At 40.1% G+C, this 20899-nt stretch overlaps 1 protein-coding gene across 3 annotated transcripts in view; it reads left to right on the top strand.

Annotated features, from left to right (window-relative positions):
* Window positions 1-421: 421 nt before the first annotated feature.
* Window positions 422-20899, top strand: part of YLPM1 (YLP motif containing 1) — a 75273-nt gene continuing 54795 nt past the window's right edge. For all 3 annotated transcript variants that reach the window (XM_047080356.1, XM_047080355.1, XM_047080357.1), the window contains exons 1-4: window positions 422-1405; window positions 10703-10939; window positions 11865-12044; window positions 12810-13804. In XM_047080356.1, coding sequence (XP_046936312.1) covers window positions 530-1405; window positions 10703-10939; window positions 11865-12044; window positions 12810-13804 — 2288 coding nt within the window. In that variant the 5' untranslated portion in view covers window positions 422-529. The remainder of the gene's footprint in view (window positions 1406-10702; window positions 10940-11864; window positions 12045-12809; window positions 13805-20899) is intronic.

Raw genomic sequence — 20899 nt, 5'->3', positions numbered from 1 at the left:
CCTGTATGGTTCTGTAGTTTTCTTCATATAAATTCTACATATTTCTTATGAGAGTTATTGCTACTTGTTTCATGGCATTTTTGTTGTTGTTGAGATTGTTGCTATTGTGAATGGAACCTTTTTTTTTTTCCATTCAAAAATGAACCCGTGGAGCGATACGATCTCTACCACCGCTTTCGGCTGTGAGACTCTATGGTTCCTCGATTCTATGAGAACATTCTACTCGCGCCTACATTATCCGAACCCGAAGGAAGATGGCAACCGAGAGTCTCCAAGCAAAGGGTCGCTCTATCTCGCCTTTGTTCTCCTCTCGGTGGCTACTGCGCAGGCGTAGTCGCCCCCGTGCCGTCCCCGCCTTCCCGGTCGCGGGCCCAGCTCGGTAGCGCCGGCGCACTGGCGCGCTCCGTTTACACGCTCCGGGGCCTGTAGGCACCGCGAGTTCCGGCTGTCGCTGTCGCCGCCGCAGCTCCTGGAGGTCGGTTGCGACGAGTAACGGCGCCGGGACGAGCCCTGCGCCGCCTTCTCCGATATGTACCCGAATTGGGGCCGGTATGGCGGGAGCAGCCACTATCCGCCGCCGCCGGTCCCGCCGCCGCCACCGCCGGTGGCGCTTCCTGAGGCCTCGCCGGGGCCCGGGTATTCGAGCTCGACGACTCCCGCGGCCCCCTCCTCCTCGGGCTTCATGAGCTTCCGCGAGCAGCACCTGGCGCAGCTCCAGCAGCTGCAGCAGATGCACCAGAAGCAAATGCAGTGCGTGCTCCAGCCCCATCACCTTCCTCCGCCCCCCCTGCCGCCCCCGCCGGTGATGCCGGGGGGCGGCTACGGGGACTGGCAGCCACCGCCGCCACCGATGCCCCCGCCACCTGGGCCGGCCCTCAGCTATCAGAAGCAGCAGCAGTACAAACACCAGATGCTCCACCACCAACGAGACGGGTCTCCTGGTTTGGTTCCCATGGAGCTGGATTCTCCCCCTGAATCTCCCCCTGTACCGCCGGGGTCATATATGCCCCCGTCTCAATCTTACATGCCCCCACCTCAGCCACCACCCTCGTACTATCCCCCGGCCTCGTCTCAGCCCTACCTGCCTCCCGCTCAGCCGTCCCCTTCTCAGTCCCCACCTTCCCAATCCTACCTGGCGCCCACCCCCTCTTATTCTTCCTCTTCCTCCTCCTCGCAATCCTATTTGAGCCATTCCCAGTCCTATTTGCCCCCTTCTCAGGCATCTCCTTCCCGCCCCTCCCAGGGCCATGCTAAATCCCAACTATTAGCTCCACCACCACCGTCCGCCCCTTCTGGGAATAAGACGACTGTCCAGCAAGAGCCTTTGGAGAGTGGGGCCAAGAACAAGAGTGCTGAACAGCAGCAAGCTGCCCCTGAGCCAGATCCCTCAACAATGACTCCACAGGTAAGAAAGCATCTGCCTGAACTGCATCTTTCACCTAGAGGGCCCTAAGTGAGCAGGCCTCAGTGCTTTAACCAGTGCTTAGGCTAATTCCAGCACAATGAGTAGCTAATTTACACTCCAAAGGATTCCTTGAGAGTCAGAAGTCTGACATCCCAGCTTTTCAAGTAGCTAAATGTGGATTATTAAAAGAACAGTTCTTGAAGATGTTCCTAAACACCATGGAGTAGTGAGGTGGGTTAAGAGTTACTTCTCAGATGTATTCTTTGGTTTCCTCTGACTGACCTCCTAGATTTTTTTGCTCTCGCAAAGCGCTTTGTTTTAAAATTGTATTTTAAACTCAAATTGCCATTTGAGAGGCAGCATAAAAAAGAAGCTTCCCAAAGGGCTGATACCTGAAGTGCATATGAACCTTATGGCCAGTTAGCTTCTTTAAAAAGTTATTTAGGGGGCCACCGATAGCTCTCAGCTACGTGAATTACAAGGTGTTAGCAAATGAAGAATGAAGTCATGTTCTAACAGAAGCATCCTAATTATGCTTATAGATACATATGCAATCCATAGGAAGTCTCTTCACCTTTTACCCTTTTGGGAGTATCTTGGTAATTTGAGGAATGGACCCATACATCCTTTTCTCACATCACTTAAAGTTGTAAGATATAGCCAGTTTGCTGCATTGCACTGTTACCATTCACTCCAGAGTAACTGCTGTGGAATGTGGCCAAGGTGGAAAAAAGTTAGTGATATCTCTTCCTTTATGAGAGAGCTGTTCCTCTAAACTTCTTTAAGTGATTCTTCCTACAGAGCAAAGATATCTAGGATAGCAGTAATAAATGAGTTCCTCCCTTAAGAAAAAAGACAGAACTAAAGTAAATATAGATAGATAATTTGTAGATAAGAGTAGATAACTTGTTATGATAACTTGTTATAGATAAGAGTAGATAGCTTGTTATGATTTCTTGAAATAGACACTTTTAGCAATTACTAATCCACCTTAGATTCCCTAATGAAAAAGGAGTCTTTTAATCTACAAGCTGAGATTTACATATAAAAGATTACCAAAAAATAGGGATATGGTACTCTAATTTTGTGGTGGTTTGGCATTAGAAATTAAGAACATAAGTAAGTTGTTTTAAGTTAGCAAGATGTTGTGTTTGGCACATCATCAGGAGAAAACTCTTGTAATGCTGGAGTAAAATAGAAGAAGGGATTCTGTTGGCTTATACCAAATTAGTACCATCCCACCAGGTTATTTCCCTCAGATTCCTCTATAATAGAGACAACATTTCTGTCCCCCGTTCCCAACCCATTCTGAAATTACCAGTGCTTTTGTTGTCAAACACTCTCAGAGGTAGTCCAAGCCAAAGTACGACGTCTGTATCCTCCTGTTTACTAGACAAACGAATTGTTTTTGGAGGGAAAGGAGGAGGAATCAGACCAGTCCTTAATACAAATACCATGAACACTGGTTTCCTGGTTTTGCTTTTCTGCCTTTGTACCCTTGTTTGTATTGAACTTCTTTCAATGCTTTCAGTATTCATTGCCTCCGGTTTTTTGTGGAGATCCGGGGAAAAAAAGTGGAAGATGACTTGAGAAGTGTGGGGGTTGGACCAAGAAGGACCTTGTAAGCTTGTTTAGGCTTCCTTCCCTCTGTCTAGAATTCATCCCAACTTCCTCAGCCCTCTCTCCCTGCTTAGATAGTTGTATTGCTTTAAAGGTACATCTCAAATGTCAGGTCTCTTTGAAGCCATCCCTGAGCTCACCCACCTGGTTTGGTTCTGTTTTTCAGATTGTAAGTCCCTTGCAGACAGGGACTATCTCACTCATGTTTTAATCTTCTGTAGCACCTAGGACAGTGCTACAAAGTTATCATGTTCTAGACTTAGGATACTTTGATTTATTAGATTATAAAGGTTTTCTTCATGCCAGTGCCAATCTCTTACAATGAACCCTTCTGCACATGTATTATTCTTTGCTTTATACTTTACTTTTGGAATATGTCATTGGAAATTTTTATGGTGAAAGATTATAAACATACACAAAAGTAGAGACAATGGCATGGTTCCCCCTATATACCCATCATTCAGATTCACCAACTATCAAGATTTTATCATGTTTACTTCATCTATACTTTTTTATTATTATTGCTGCTGAAATATTTTAAAACAAATCTTAAATCTCATGTTGTTTCATCCCTACATTCTTAGTCATCTTTCATAAAAAAAAATGGACCTTTTCTTAGGTAAATACATCATAACACCTATTAAAGTAGCAACAGTTTCTTTGTATCATCTAATACCTGACCCATTTAGACTTCCCCTATTATCTCATCATACTAATGGAATTTAAAATAATTCTCTGATATCATCCATGTTAAAATTCCCCAGTGGACTCAGTCATGTTTTATTGGTTTGTTCAAATCAGGATCCAATATAGACACTGTGAAGCAGGATAATTCTTTGTTGTGGAGGGCAGTCTGTGTGTTGTAGGATGTGTAAGCAGCATCTCTGGCCTCTAACTACTAGATGTCGGTAGCAGCCCCCAGTGGGAAACAGAAATGTTTCCAGACATTACTAAATATCCCTTGGGGGTTAACATCACCCTCAGTTGAGAACTCCTGATCTAGACCAGTCTCTTCTATTCTCTTTTTCTCTCCCATGCCATTGAATTTGAGAAATCTATCTCAGTGGTCCTGTAGAATGTCCTGCATTCTGGATTTGTCTGCTGTCTCATAGTTTTCCAATCATTTGAGCTGTTGCATTCTCTTTCACAGTTCTGGTAAACTCTGAAAACTTAGGTTTAAGTTCACCTTTCTTTTCGCAAGTGTGCTGCATAACCGGAATGGTCCTGTGTGCTTCATTTGCATCCCATCAAGAGACACACAATGCCTGGTTGTCCCACTATTAGTGGTGCCAAGATTGATCGGGAGGAACAGTCTGGTCCCTCCATTGTAAACCTTCCCATCAGTTTTGCCTCTAATGTTTCATCCATTATAGTCTCTGCCTGAGTAAATTATTTCTCCATTAAAGATTATAACGTAATTTTTTTTCTGTCATTTCTTCATTTTCTATATGGAATTCTGTAAAGAAAAGCTTTCATAAATTAGGACTATTTAATTAGAAATACGGTTGGTATAGGAAAGACAGGATAAGTGCTTGATATGCTTCCATTTAATTTCTAGTTTTCAGAGTAAAGCATTGATGATTTAATGGAATGTATCTTTTTTGAAGCATTAACTTTTCTGTATGTTTAAAGGACTGGCTAGGTAAAGTGCATACTAGCCTTTATTTCATAAATTGTGACTTTATCCTTTTATTCTCAAAACTTATTTAGGTAAAGCTGTTGACTTTGATTAGAATTTTTAGTCATTTATTTAAAATTCAGCTATTTATTGAGTAGCAACTATGTACCAAGTACCTTCCTTAGTTTAGTGCCAGAGATGAAATGGTGAAGAAAATTTACATAGCACCTGCCCTCATTGACTTGTTCCAATGGGAAGAACAAGCCATTTAATAGGTAATTCTGAGCAGCACAATGTGCTGTGGAATTGTAAAATATGCCTAAAATATCACTAGACTGTTTGATGAGGAGTGGGAAAAGGTGAGGTTTTTTTTTTGCTTTTTTGTTTTAAGCTCACCATTGTATTTACAGTGCCCTGCTCAGGGTCTAGCACATAGTAGGTGAAGAACAAATATTTTTGTAAATGATTGGATATAGCTGAGAGCTGTAACTGAGTTGAAGAAGTTTCCCTTTGTAAGTGATATTTAAGTGAAACCTGAAGAATGAGTGGGAATTATCCAGATAGCATTTAAAGTAAGGCTTACTGAAAGCTCAGGGTGTGAATGGTAGACACAAACCAGATCAGGGTGGGCCTATGAGGACTTTTGGGAAGTAGGACGACATTGAAGGATTTTATACAGTCAAATGTGACAGATTGGCATTTTTGAAAACTCACTGTGCTTACAGTGTGGAGAGTGCAATTGAAAAGATCAAGGGTGATTTAGAGAGAGCACTTAGAATAATCCAGACAAGAGATAATAGTGGCTTGGACTTGGATGGTAAATAGTGGAGATAGAGACAAGTGGAAAGACTGGAGAAGTATTTGTATACTAGAATCTAATTGGAGATTGAGTAGTAGTGGAAAGGGAGGTGGCAAGGATGATTCCTGAGTTTCTGGAATAGACTGCTTAGGTACATGGTAGTCCCATTTACTAATAAAATAGGAAAACCTGGAAGAGGGGGAAGAGCAGGTCTGGGGAGGAGGGGAAAGCATGAGTTTGGTTTTAAACCTACTAAGTTTGAGGTCCTTGAGACACATGATTCCAAATGGAGATGTCCAATTGGAAGTTAGATACAGGTCTAGAGTCTAGAATCGAGACCTTGGAGACATGATAGACTTGTGAGTCATCAGCATAAAAATGGTATTTGGGGCACAGAAATAGCATCATTCAGACATGTCCTCAGGGACTCCAAAAGAAGGGTGTTTTTAGCTCTATTGTAGAAAGGAATAAAACCTGTCTGGACTTCCTAATGAAGCCAAAGCCAAACTAGTGGTCAGTTCTTCTGGTTGTTCCATCGTATCAGACAACTCCATCTCACATGGGATGTTAGTTCCTCCTGAGGTCTCCTGAGGAGTGTGTGTAGAGTGAGGATAGAGTTTAAAGGATATTGAGCCTAGCCCCGCAGAGTCTCAGTATCTAGGGGAACCAACAGAAGAAAGACCAAGTGGATAGATGGAAAGTCAGGACAGTGCAGTCCCACGGAAGTGCAAAGAAGACTGTTTCTAGGAGGAGGGAGTGGTCAGCTGTGTCACTACCACTGAGAGGTCAAGCAAGATAAAGACCGTGAGTTATCTTTTGCATTTACTGACATGTAGATTATTGTTGACCTTGGCAGGAGCAGTTTCATAGTGACTGAAGCCATATTGCATTGATTTGAGGAGTGATGGAAGGTGAGGAAATGGGGATGGTGAGTATAGACAACTCTTTCAAGAAGTTTGACTGAAGGAGAGAGAGAGAGAGAATGAGGGCAGTAGCTGGAGGAAGAGGTGAAGTAAAGGAGCATTATTTTTTAATTTTTAATTTTTTTAGATGGGACTAAGATTCCTGGAGTAGAATGTGCACTTCAAGAATACTGAAAATAAACACTTTAAATAAATCTAAAAGATGGAAAACCAATTCATTATTTTACCAGATTTCTCCCTACCCCTTGCTTTAGGATGTAAGACAAAGGACATTTAGTGTTATAGGCATTTATAATAACCTGGATAGGAAAGGCAACCTTCTAAAATTAATCTCTAAAACATCTCTCTCTCTCTCTTTCTCTCCCCCTTTCTCTCTCCCTCTCTGTGTCTCTCCTTCCCCTCCCCACCTCACACACTCTCTTGCTTTATACTTCCCTGCTTGGAAAATCATTTAGCACATAGTTCATTACTGTACCAGCAAATGGTCAGTAAGTGTTGAATAAATTCGCATCTTTTTTGGTAATGATATTTGTGACAAATAGTTCTTACATCCTTTTTAATTGTCTTCGTTCAGTCTCTTCTTGAATGTGACATGTGCAATGATTTTCCTCTACCTATGAACTAACATCCCATGTGAGATGGAGTTGTCTGATACGATGGAACAACCAGAAGAACTGACCACTAGTTTGGCTTTGGCTTCATTAGGAAGTCCAGACAGGTTTTATTCCTTTCTACAATAGAGCTAAAAACACCCTTCTTTTGGAGTCCCTGAGGACATGTCTGAATGATGCTCATTTGTAGAGCTTTAAAAATGTGCCAAAGCCTAGTCCTAAGATTGAATTAGATCTGGCTTCTGCTTATTGTGTTCATATGAAGTAGAAATTGAAATTGACCTACAATGCATGCTATCAGTACATCAACAACTACTCAAGCTCCAACAAGGTTCTTTTTTCTTTTTTTTTTTTTAGGTTTATTTATATTGAGAGAGACCGTGAGTGGGGTAGGGGCAGTGAGAGACAGAGACAGAGACAGAGACAGAGACAGAGAATCCCAAGCAGGCTCCATACTGACAGCACAGAGCCCAGAGTGGGGCTTGATCTTGCAAACTGAGATCATAACCAGAGCCAAAATCAAGAGTCAGATGCTTAAGTGACTGAACCACCAAGGTGCCCCTCCAACAAGGTTCTTCACCCTAGACTAGGTCTAGGAAACATTGATAATAAGATGGGTATAAATTGATTTAGAATCTAGGTCTTGTACAGTCTGTAGCTATTGGCTTCTAGTTGATGTAAGGTGGTTTGTGTCTTTGTATCTTTTAGCGATGCTTTCAAAGCAACTAAAAACTAAAGGAAACTTTTAACTTCTGCTTGAAAGAGACTGAGTTTATTAATATTTTTAAGCTGAAAGATAAGACTGTTGCTGTTTTCATCAAATAGTGGAAGAAAGTTGAAAATGTTTTAATGGTACATTATTGTCACCTGCATGGTCAGTGTCCTGTTTTTTTGTTTTGTTTTTATGTTTAATAGGAAGAGTAATTATATCCCTGGAGCTGATGATTATGTGCATGGTAATTAAAAACAGAAAGGCCCAATCATGACCCAGACTGCAAGATGTAGTTAGTGAGATGGAATTTATTCTTCCCAATGGTTTGAAGCAAGGTTCAGGTCATAGAAAGGAGTGGCCTAGAAGATCAATGGTTATTGATCTTCATTTGATCAATAACCATTTGTTGACGTTCTCCTGTGCTCCAGCAGTATGTGTAAGCACCAGATAGGATATAAGAAAAACATGAGACAACTCTCTCCCAAGAAAATTCTATTCTGTGAGTGAAAAAACAGATAACAAAACATTATGTTTAGTGAGAAAAGAGTATATATTATGTATATATTTTATGCATCTTGTTTGCATGTGGGAAATTAAAGAGGATGTACAATAAAATATTAACAATGTAGGAAATCCTGGTTATCCAAAGATGGTGAATTCCCCTGAATCTAAGGAAAATGAATCCATTTAACACAGGAACCAAAAGTTTATTGTAAAAAGTAAAAAATTTGACTTGGAACACAATCTTAAAAAACAAAGCCCAAAATCATAAGAAATAGCTGAGTCTTTTTTTTTTTTTATTGTTTATTTATTTTGAGAGAGAGGGAGAGAGAAAGTGTGAGCAGGGGAGGGACAGAGAAAGGGAGAGAGAGAATCCCAAGCGGGCTCCACTCTCAGTGCGGAGCCTGATGCAGGGCTCAATCTCACGAACTGAAATCAAGAGTCAGACACCCAAATGACTGAGCCACCCAGGCGCCCTAGGAATAGCTGAGTCTTAGAATGAACAAAGACTGGTGTTGATTTGGTTTCTGTACTATAATTTTTGTTGCAAAGTCGTATGGCAGTATTATATATCATCTTGTATTTTGGTTTTGGATATGTTGAAAAAAATGTAGGGGTTTATCAATTTTCCCAGGAGCTGTTTTCAACCTTTAATATTCATGTCCTTCTCTTTTGCAGTTCTTATTCTAAAAAATGTTTTGGTTGTAATTGACAGGACTTAGGCTAGATCCTCAGCTATCAGTAATGAGTTCCAAAGTTCTCCAACATCACTTTCGTAAAATCCTGCACCTTTATAATTATAGTAGAAATGCATGCTGTTGTTAATTATGGAACTATAAAGGGTATTACATTAGTGAATATTTTAGTGTTATGACAACTTTTTTCCTTATGCAACCTTGTAACCATAGGGAGTTATATAATGAATACTGGGAAAATGAAGATCCTGTAGTTATGTCTGCGTGGTGAGATTTTTTATTGAATTTAATTCATCAGTTACTGCTTATTTGTACAGTTGATTCTCCTTATTTGTGTTGCCAGGAACACTGGCAAAAAAAGTGACCAGGAACATTGAATTAATGAATACTAAACCACTGCTCCCAGGGGAAATACAGGGTTAGGTTCCTATGAGCTTTTGGTCTCATGTTCACCAACCAGTTAATACATAACCTTGTTTTATATGTGTTCCTGTTTAATGACACCTTATTTAATGTATATTGTTGATTAACATTGAACTCACAGCCAATAGCACTATAACACATGGGTGTGAATGAAGTTAGTATCTACAACAGATTTTCTGTATTAAACACATCAGTCACAGCTTTCTTGCACTTAGGAACACTAGACAGCACACCACACTATACTTGGGGCCATTTTAAACAGCAAAATCACCAACAAAAAGCACAGAAATCTGAAAAATGTGGTCCTCAATAGACCATGAAAAGGACACTTATTTACAGTATGAGAGCCAAACAAAAAGGCAGAGCATGGCCTTGTTCTGTCACAGCAGGAAATGTGCAAGGCAGGCAACTCAGATTTTTCACTGCTCTGCCACGCATGTCCACAAATGATAGCCAAAGATTCCTGAGTATTGATTTGGGAGTTAGAAATAAATTTTAGCAAGTGGGCAAATTTGCAAATATGGAAGCCATGAATAATGAGGATCAGGTGTATTTTCTAATTATTTCTGCATTAAACTTGTTTTTGTTGTAACTTTTTTAAAGTGGAAGCATAAAACAAGCTTCCAGAAAATTGAATTATTGGAAGTATAATTTGGAAGACAAAGCTGAGACTTTTAAAATAAATAGCATTCTTGGGGCGCCTGGGTGGCGCAGTCGGTTAAGCGTCCGACTTCAGCCAGGTCACGATCTCGCGGTCCGTGAGTTCGAGCCCCGCGTCAGGCTCTGGGCTGATGGCTCAGAGCCTGGAGCCTGTTTCCGATTCTGTGTCTCCCTCTCTCTCTGCCCCTCCCCCGTTCATGCTCTGTCTCTCTCTGTCCCAAAAATAAAATAAAACGTTGAAAAAAAAAATTTAAAATAAATAGCATTCTAAAACACAGTATATTCTCATTTATGTGTATATAACTGGGATATAACAGGTGTTTAAAAGAGAGAAGAGCACTGGAGAGAGAGAAGGCAGAGAAGAGACAGAAGTACTTGGTTATATTCATTAACTACAAGACTCCTTGATAAATCCACACCAAGTAATGGCAGATTAAAAACAAGCAGCTGTGAATATTGAAAGCATTTATCAAAAAGACTGCTCTCACTTCCAAAAGCGTATGTGTTGAGAGAGTAGAGAAGTATGTTGAATTAATATATTTGCTTAACTTAAATGTGTAAATTTAGAGGAGGAATGGAAAGATCTTGTGTACTTATGTGCCTTTCTCAGTCCAGCTTTGCCTTTTCTTACATATAGACCTGTGAACACAGATACCAACGCAGGTCTCTGTCAACACTGAGTTTCAGATATGTAGGATTGTTAATTACAATTCTTAAAAATGGCTTCTGTTGTAGGAACAGCAGCAGTATTGGTATCGACAGCACCTGCTTAGTTTGCAGCAGAGGACAAAAGTACATTTGCCAGGACACAAAAAAGGTCCTGTCCTAGCAAAGGATGCCCCCGAGCCAGTAAAAGAAGAAGTTACAGTACCTGCCACCAGTCAAGTACCAGAACCCCCTTCATCTGAGGAGCCCCCGTTACCACCTCCTAATGAGGAGGTACCACCTCCTCTCCCACCTGAGGAACCCCAGGTAACCATAAAATTAATTACTTGGTGTTTACTAAATTATTCAGCTTTTTTTCCTGATTCATTTATATATACCTTTGTCAAAACGGATATATGTTATTATGTATGTTTTTTTTTAAGTACATGTAGAATTCTGTTACGGAATAATCAGTTGAATGCCTGATCAAGTTTAGAAAAGGCATTTTTTTCATGGTTTCAGTGAATAAAGAATTAGACACTCTTCTGAACTGAGAGTCTCTAAGGACTAACGGGCTACCAGGGTGTTTTCATACTGGCAGCACAGGGCAGTGTTTAAGAGCTTCAGCTTCTGTTGTCAGACTGCCCAGGCTGTAGTCGAGGCACTGCCACTTGCTGGTGGTGACTCTGCACAAGTTAGTTAACTGTTCTGTGCTGTAATTTCCTCATCTGCAAAATGGGTGGTAGCTATCTTACAGAGCTGTTGAAGCATGAAATGTGATAATCCTTGTCACTTAACATATTAACTGACACATGGAAAGTTCTCACTTTGATCCAAAGGCACCTTTTCTCCCAGAGGCCGTGTGGAAACTTTATTGAGCCATAATGAGTACATTGTCGTCTATTGGTGAAAAGTGGCTAACGTGAAAAAGGTTTCTCCTAGAGGGCAAAGGACATAGCTGTAAATTTGCTTTTTGGGGGAAATGATCGCCCTACTTAGGGTCAGCGGGATGGATTATTATTCCAATGAAGACTGTGGAATTTATAAACTCCTTTGTATTAGTATTTGTAACCCGTAGTCTAAATAGAGCCAGGTCTTTTATCTAAACATAAAATAAAAGCTTTTCTCAGTCAGCCAGGGTTGTAGGGGTTCTGGACTTTATAGTATACTACTTTGTAAAATATTCAGGTTTCTTGTTAGTTTTGTTGCTGATTTGTTACTTACATAAGAATATATTCTCTCTTAACTGTAGTCTGAAGACCCGGAAGAAGATGCCCGGTTGAAACAGTTGCAGGCCGCGGCAGCACACTGGCAGCAGCACCAACAACATCGAGTCGGCTTCCAGTATCAGGGAATAATGCAGAAGCACACTCAGTTACAGCAGATCCTGCAACAGTACCAGCAGATTATACAGCAGCCGCCGCACATGCAGGCAAGTGCTTCCTCCGCTGACACGTGGGAAGTTGCCCCAAGTCATTTAAAGGAGTTCTTATTCCTGAGAGAGATTTAAGATGAAGAAGGAAGGATGCTAAATACTGACAGATAGATGTTTCCAAGGAGGGCCCAGGTAGTTAGCTACATGTCACATCACCAGGGATTTGGGAAGTATGGTTTTATGGAAATGCTCTTGGGGTGGGGCAGGTATTGTGGAGTCTCCTGGTCATGTCAGCTGAGGTGGATGTTAGAGCACTGTTGCTGAGGATCTTAAGAGCCAGAGATTCTTACCAGATAGCTTCAGGTTGCCTACAAATCACTACAGTGACAGACAAGCCAAAATCCATCAGAAAGATCAAAGCAACCACCATAAAAACCTAAGGAAATACACCATAAAAGATACTTGTTTTTCTTGTATCTTGAAGATACAAACTTGTGTCTGTGTGTCTATAATAATGGATCATTTCTCAAGTTCTTAAAATGATCCACGGTAATATTAAAAACCTGAAAAGTAATTATTGCTGAGATAGGTATTTGCTTTGGTATTTAGTTGATTTCTCCATCTCGGTGATAACTTACAGAAACGAGTCAAAGGAAGAAAGATCATCACTGAAGAGATGTAACAAGCTTATCCTTAGTGTCCCAAAGTCTCTAGGGTTTTAATTTCCTAAGACTTCAAATGCCCTGGATTCATTAATATTTTAACTTTTGATGAATTCTCCTCTATGAATGTCTTGAATAATTGTTACCCCTTTATTCGTAGACCATGTCTGTAGACGTGCAGCTGCGGCATTATGAGATGCAGCAGCAACAGTTTCAACATCTCTACCAAGAGTGGGAGCGGGAGTTTCAGCTGTGGGAGGAGCAGCTCCATTCTTATCCTCATAAAGATCAGCTTCAGGAGTATGAGAAGCAGTGGAAAACATGGCAGGGACATATGAAAGCGACTCAGACCTATCTCCAGGAGAAAGTCAATTCATTTCAGAACATGAAGAACCAGTATATGGGGAACATGTCAATGCCACCTCCTTTTGTTCCATATTCTCAGATGCCTCCACCTCTACCAACAATGCCCCCTCCGGTATTGCCTCCATCATTGCCACCACCAGTGATGCCCCCTGCCCTGCCTGCTTCAGTGCCACCGCCTGGCATGCCCCCACCTGTGATGCCACCTTCTCTCCCAACCTCTGTGCCCCCACCTGTGATGCCTCCATCTCTCTCTTCTGCAGGGCCCCCACCGGTTCTTCCCCCACCTTCCCTCTCTTCTGCAGGGCCCCCACCGGTTCTTCCCCCACCATCTCTCTCCTCAGCGGCACCTCCACCTGTCCTGCCCCTCCCACCATTGTCTTTAGCCACACCTCCTCCAGGATTACCTCCCCCTGGGGTTCCACAAGGGATACCTCCTCAGTTAGCAACGGCCCCAGTTCCACCCGCCTCCAGTTCTCAGAGTTCACAGGTTCCAGAGAAACCTAGACCAGCACTGCTTCCCACTCCTGTGTCTTTTGGTTCAGCCCCACCCTCAACCTACCATCCTCCACTGCAATCAGCTATTAGCCCATCAGAACAAGTGAATTCTAAAGCCCCTCTGAGCAAGTCTACTCTGCCATATAGTTCGTTCTCATCTGAGCAAGGACTTGGGGAGTCTTCAGCTGCTCCATCTCAGCCAATCACTGCAGTCAAGGACATGCCAGTGAGGTCAGGTGGACTGCTTCCAGATCCTCCTAGAAGCAGTTACTTGGAAGGCCCAAGAGGCCCAAGGTAGGTCTGCCTTTGTTTGGATAATTGGTTGGTTTGGCTTGGCTTTTTTGTTGATTTAGGCTGGGTAGGCCTTGGTATAAAGAGCTTTTTTTATATGATTTTTATATTCTCTCTGTACTTTTATATATATTCCTGGTTTACAATTAATAATGTTAGTGTTGTTCACTTACTCGATGTGACATAATAAAATCTAGAAATAGTAACATGCCCCATTTCTTTGATGTCACTGCTTTCATTCTATATGTAAAGATTATAATTCAGGGTGAACGTCATGTTTCAGAGTAATGCTTACCAATTTTTTATTGACCTTTTAGCTATAAAAGTAATATTTATTAAATTTATTTATCTTTTTTTTTTTAATTTGACAAATAACTGAATTGGTAACTTCTCTTTGTTAGATAATATGCTAGCTGTTGGAGATAAAAATGAATAAGCCAATATTCTAGTGAAATAAAGTAACAAAATTTAGTGTAAGGGTAAATAGGACTTTTATCCATTTGCTCAGCAAATATTGATTCCTGCTCTGTGCTTATGGCAGTGAATATAATAGAACAGACAAATCTCTGCCCCCATGGAGCTTATTTCCTGTATATTTCACTTAATCTGGGAGATATTTTCCTTTTGTCTGAACCACATTTTTATTTAGAAAAGCACACAGAAAAATTAACTAGTAGTTTCTGAGTTTCTTCTTTGCTTTTTAAAAAGTGTTAAATTCATTTTTTCAAGTTTATAGAAGAGCATTCTTCTACCCAAGTTGACCTAAATGTTAATTTTCCTATAGAAAAACATTTTCAATCGTATTTTTTCCAATTGAAAATTGTGATAGAAATACATATTCCTTATACTAAATCTAGATAGTACAGAAAAACATTTTAAAAAGGAAGTCCCCTAATTTCACCATTTAGAAACAATAATTTAAAAACATATACATCAGAAAAATTCGATCGTACTGAGTATGTTGTCTTGTAAACGTGCTCTTTCCACTTAGTATGTTGATTAAGTTTTCACCTCAGGGTCAATGTATCTACATTATCATTTTTAATTTAAACTTAATTTCAGCCTTTGGAAACAAAATATATCATTTGTTCCCCAAATTTGTAACTCTGAAAACAACATGGTGCAAAACTCCATCCAAAGTCAAAGCTATTTAGAGGCGAGGCAACTCCACCGTATAAGGTGTTGACAGTTTCCTAGACAGTTTATTTCTTGCGTTAAACCTAAATGTGTTGCTGTAACTACTACCTGTTCTAGATCTGCCACTTTGGTGCAACACATAATTAACACGAGTTCCTCTGGGTACCAGAAGCCTTGCCAGAGGCTTTACATATGTTATCTCATGGAATCTTCTCAGCAGCCTGTGAACTAGGCAGGTTCATACCCTACATTTACCCTTTACAGACTGGGACTGAGCAGTTTGAGTAATTTGTTCAATATCACGTAACTGGGAAAGTAGAGCCTGAGTCCACACCCAGTGGGAGCAGAGTCCGGAGAGTCCCCAAAGTGAAAGCACTATTAGTTAAGCACTGTGTTTCATGCCATGATTCAGTGATATTCATACTGTCAGTGTTACAAGTGCATTTTGTAGTCTTGATTTATTTGGAATGTGTAACTTTTTAATTTGTATTCTTATCTCTTGGATTAAGCATTGCCTTTTAGATCTGGTGACTAATTTGCTATCAGAAAAGTACATTCTTAACACCTTGTGAAACAGATTTCCTGCTCTCTTTTTTTCTCTCATATTAATATTTTCTGTCTTGCCTACCAAATCTTGTTGTAAATTTAGCACCTATTTTAAGTTTTTTCTTGCCTTAAGGTACCTTAATAATTTCAGTGCTAGGAGGATCTTAGCAACTATCTAGTGCAGTATCTCCTCTGTAGCAACTCGTATATATGCTGCATATGGTGCTGTCATCCTGGGTCTTGCACCTATTACTATTACTTCTTATTACCTGATTTATTCTTCTCCGTGATCTCATGAAGTAAACATAGACAGGAAGCTGAGATTTGGAGAGGTTATAAATGAATTGCCTCAGATGACGTAGCTAGTAAATGGTTGAGATAGAATTAGAATCCAAGGCCTTCTGATCCACATTTAAGTTCATTTTACTTCCTGTGACAAGTGGTTGATGGCCTCTGATTAAACACTGGCACTGTGATCAGGCGTACCACTATATAAGGTGTTGACAGGTTTGGGGGAAGTTTATTTATATTGAGTGAACCTGAATGTGTTGCTGTCACTTCTGCCTGTTGATTCGATCTGCCTTTGTGGTGCAACACATAATGAATTACCCTGTCCCCCTACTATAGTGTGTCCCTACAGTTATTTAAACGCCACGCTCTTGTCTCCCCGATCCTGCCTTACCTGCTCTTCTCTGCCGTCACATAAACTCAGATTCTTCTTTTCTTTTCACACTAACATTGGTTCTAGCCTCCTCCTGCTACGTTGTTCATTGTCTTGTGAAGGGCCTTTGGTCAGTCTCCTTCAGAGCAAACACTTCAGACGCAGGGAGCCATAGAACCCATTACCAACTTTGCTATGAAGAACATAAATGGATAACTAAACAAATTGCTTTTGTTGGTCCTCACTCTCACAGCGTTGGCTTATGTTGAGCTTAACACCCATTTGGCTTCCCTGGTCTTTTTCACATTAGCTGTTATTAAACCAGGTCTCTCTCATCCTGAACTTGTGCAGTTTTTGTTTTGTTTTGTTTTTCTCTTTTTCTAAGACTTGGTTTTTACACGTCATCTGGTTAGGTTTGGGCCAACATTCTGGCCTGCTGAAATCTTAAGAAACATTGATTACATTGCTTTTAGATGTATGTTCCGCTCCAGCTTTTTCGCCTGCAGCTTAGATAAGGATGGCTTTTTTTGTTGTTGTTTTTGAATTGGATCCTGCTCACATCTACCCTCTTTTTAAAACCTTCCCCCAGTCTAGCTTATGTCATTTCCATTTCTATTATTCTTCTGCTTTTGCTCTCTGGGCTCATATTGAGTGTAGTTTGTGACTATTTCCCAAGCATAGTTCTTTTTTCTCTTGTGTAAGTAAAAAAAACATATCAGTGGACACTGGTGAATGAAAGAGAATGAGGTAGAAATAATCCACACTATTAAGGAAACTTGTGAATTTTTCTTACTAGTTGAATCCAGAGTTTGCTATAAACACATAACTGATACGGTAAACCACTCTGTTTTGCCTTGTTTTTTTTAACACAGCTGGGTAGAAAAACAAGAATGCAGAACACAGATAACTGATTTACCAATAACACACTATTGAAATAACACACGATTAAGGGGTGCCTGGGTGGCTCAGTCAGTTAAGTGTCTGGCTCTCAGTTTCAACTCAGGTCATGATCTCACGGTTTCGTGGGTTCAAGTCCCGCATCGGGCTCTGTGCTGGGAATACGGACCCTGCTTGGCATTCATTCTTTCTCTCTCTCTCTCTGTCTCTGTCTCTGTCTCTGTCTCTGTCTCTCTCTCTCTCTCTCTCTCTCCCAGTCTCTCTCTCTCTGCCCCTTCCCCACTCACACTGTCTCTGTCTCTCTCATAAATAAATAAACTTAAGAGAAGTTTTAAATAACCACTGTTAAGATAGAGTTTTTGCAAAATCCAGATTTAGGCTGCTGTTTAAAAAAACTGAAGGTTTCCAAAAGGCAAGTGATAGACCTGCATCATGTGTAAATATCATACTACATTGTTGAGCATCTGGAGCAGCTATTTTGAAATTGTGTGTATGTGTGTGTATTGTTGGATTCATCAAGTCTTCTAGAAGACTGCCCTGCTCCAAGAATCTATTAGGTCAGTGGATGTTGGTTTCCTAGAACCTTTTATTTTTCAATCGTAAAACTTATTTATTGAAGAGTAACATACAGAGATGTGCACAATCCTGGGTGTGCAGCTTAGTGAATTTTGACAAAGGAAACACACTCATGTTACAGTACCGAGATCAAAAAATAAAAATTACTGGTGTCTGAAAAGTCCTCCTCATGCCCCTTCTGATTTTCCCTTGCCCCAAAGATAATCACTATACTGATTTTTTATGCCATAGATTAGTTTTGCCTATTTTTGAAGTTTGTATAAATGGAATCATACTGTACATACTCGGTGGAGTCTAGCATCTTTCACTCGACATTATGTTATTGTGAGGTTTATCCATGTTTGTGCAGCTGTAGTTTGTTCATCCCATTGCTTTACAGTATTTTGTTGTATGAATTTACCACAGTCTATCTGTTTTCATAGTGATAGTCATTTAAGTTTTTTGGTTATTATGAAGAATGCTGCTTTGTGTCTTTTGGTGTTGTATGTGTCCCTTTAGGTGCATCTGTGTGTGTGTGTGTGTGTGTGTGTGTGTGTGTGTGTATTTAATTTTGTTTAGAAATGTACAAAGGATTGGAATTACTTGATCATGGGGTATGTGCGGTCCTGCTTTGGTAGTTGTTGTCAAACAGTTTTCCAAAGTGATTGTATCCATTTATATTCTCACCAGCAGGTTTTTTGTGTTCCAGTTTTTTGGGGTTTTTTGTTTGTTTGTTTTTTGCATCCTCATCAACACTTGGTATTATTAAAATTTTAAATTACAGTAATCTTGGTGGATGTCTAGTGGTATTGTACTATGGCTTTAATTTGTATTTCCCTGATGACAAATGAGGTTAACTTCTTTTTCCATTTGATTATTGTTAAGTTGGATTTCCTCTTTTACGAGATGCTTATTGAAATCTTTTCCCCATTTTTCTATCGGGTTATGATTTTTTCTTACTGATTTGTAGGAGTTCCTTATGTACACGAGATAGCATCCTGTGTCTAGATTGTCTTGACTGTTTTCTCATTGTGCAGTCCTTTTTCTTTCTTATCTTCAGTATGCCAAAAAAAGTATCACCTAGATCCAGTGGGCCATTTTTATTTTTGAAATTTTAAAGTAATTTTACAAATAATGTACAGAAGTAACAAAGGGATAGTGAAAAACTGCTTATTCAAAATTTTAATAAAAATTTTAGAAGAGCAAAACCCTGCATCAGGTAAATTTTGGCACAAAACATAAACATAAAAGATGAAATAATCCTGTCACTTGAATTTCTGGCAAAGCAGAATGGTCCAGGTTCTTGGCACAAAATATTATGTGGTGACATCCTTGCAGTTTAATAACTAAGTGGATGATAGTACTACATTTCCTTTCTGTCCTTAGAAATATATTGTTCATTCATCAAATCTTGAATTTGAGAATATTCATCTAGGATACTGTCATCTGAGGACTTACAGTTGGAGATTTTACTTACATGATCAATGTCACATCTTTATTAGAGCTTAGAGTCCTTCTGTGTCTGTGTTTATTTTTTGATTTGGACACAGCTTTCTCTCTCACTTTTCTCTGCTGTTATAGTCAGGAAATGAAAAATTTTTAATTCTCAATTGTACTCAGTGAAGCCTAAAAGTAGGCTGTAATATTTTGGGCAATACAAAGCGGGGTGAGGTGACAGCTTATTTCACTTTTGCCTCATCTTTAGGCGAGTCCATCATTCCTTCATTGTCTTTGTATTTTCATCTTCTTTAGCATAGATGGGGATAATTGATAAGTAATGATGAGTAATGATTTTGAGGGTAAGGAAATTGCAGAATGCTTTAAGATTCAGAGAAAAAGTCACTTAGGATCCCATAATGTGTCTTAGATTTATGAAAGGTTCTAATGGACCCATATAGTAATTGCAAGATAATGTAAGTTTCATTCTGTTTTTTAAGGAGTAAAGCTTCTTTGTTCTTGGGGAAGCCTATGAGAGAAAAGTCACAAAGTTTCAATCCTTATGATGGAGCTGTTTATTTTTTATTTTTTAAAAGTTTTTATTTAAATTCTAGTTAGTTAACATGCAGTATAATATTAGCTTCAGGTGTACAATGTGGTGATTCAACACTTTCATACACCACCCGGTGCTCATCACAAGTGCACTCCTTAATCCCCATCACCTATTTAACCCATTCCGCACCCACCTACCCTCTGGTAACCATCAGCTCGTTCTGTGTATTTGAGTCTGTTTCTTGGTTTGTCTTTCTTTTTTTCTTTTTGCTCGTCTGTTTTGTTTCTTAAATTCCGCATATGAGTGAAATCATATGGTATTTGTCTTTCTCTGGCTGACTTATTTTGCTTAGCATGGTACTCTGTAGCTCCATCCACTTCATTGCAAATGGCAAGATTTCATTCTTTTAATAGTTGAGGGATATTCTGTTATATGGACACACACACACTACAACTTCTTTATCCATCTATTGATGGACCTTTGGACATTTGGGCTCTCTCCATAGTTTGGCTATTATTGATAATGCTGCTATAAACATGGGGGTGCATGTACCCCTTTGAATACATTTCAGTATTTTTGTATTCTTTGGGTAAATACCTAGTAGTGCAATTGCTGGATCACAAAGTAGTTCTATTTTTAACTTTTTGAGGACGTGCCATACACTTTTCCACAGTGGTTGCACCAGTTTGCATTCCCACCAATAGTGTAAGAGGGTTGCCCTTTCTCTGCATCCTCACCAACACCTGTTGTTTCTTGTGCTGTTGAGTTTAGCCTCTCTGACAGGTATGAGTATAATAGAACTATTAAAAAAAAAACAAACAGTTCTTGGGGCACCTGGGTGGCCCAGTTGGTTAAGCATCTGACTCTTGATTTTGGCTCAAGTCATGATTTCATGATTCGTGGGTTTGAGCCCAGCACTGGGCTCTGCACTGACAGTGCAGAGCCTGCTTGGGATTATGTGTCTTTTCCTCGCTCTCTGCCTTCCCCCCCACCTTGTGTACACGTGCGTGTGATCTCTCAAAACAAACAAACGAAACCTTAAAAAAAAAAAACAAAAAAACGTTCTAAAACTAGGATCTGAACCCAGAGGGAACCCCAAGGGTTAATGGTGTCTTTTTTTTTTTTTTTTTTTTTTGGTGAGAGAGTATGCATGTGTGTGTGCACATGCAAGGTGGATGGGGGAGCAGAGTGAGAGAGAATCTTAAACAGGCTCCATGCCCAGCACCCAGCAAGGAGCCCAATGCAATGCAGGGCTCCAACTCATGACCCTGAGATCATAATTTCAGTCAGAATCAAGAGTCAGATGCTTAAC

The sequence above is a fragment of the Lynx rufus genome, unplaced genomic scaffold (genome assembly GCF_022079265.1).
Source record: "Lynx rufus isolate CCGP_SWC_20201006 ecotype Redwood Valley unplaced genomic scaffold, mLynRuf1.p SCAF_17, whole genome shotgun sequence".
Taxonomy (NCBI): domain Eukaryota; kingdom Metazoa; phylum Chordata; class Mammalia; order Carnivora; family Felidae; genus Lynx; species Lynx rufus.
Note: the sequence above shows the minus strand (reverse complement) of the source record. Positions and strands in the feature narration are given on the sequence as shown.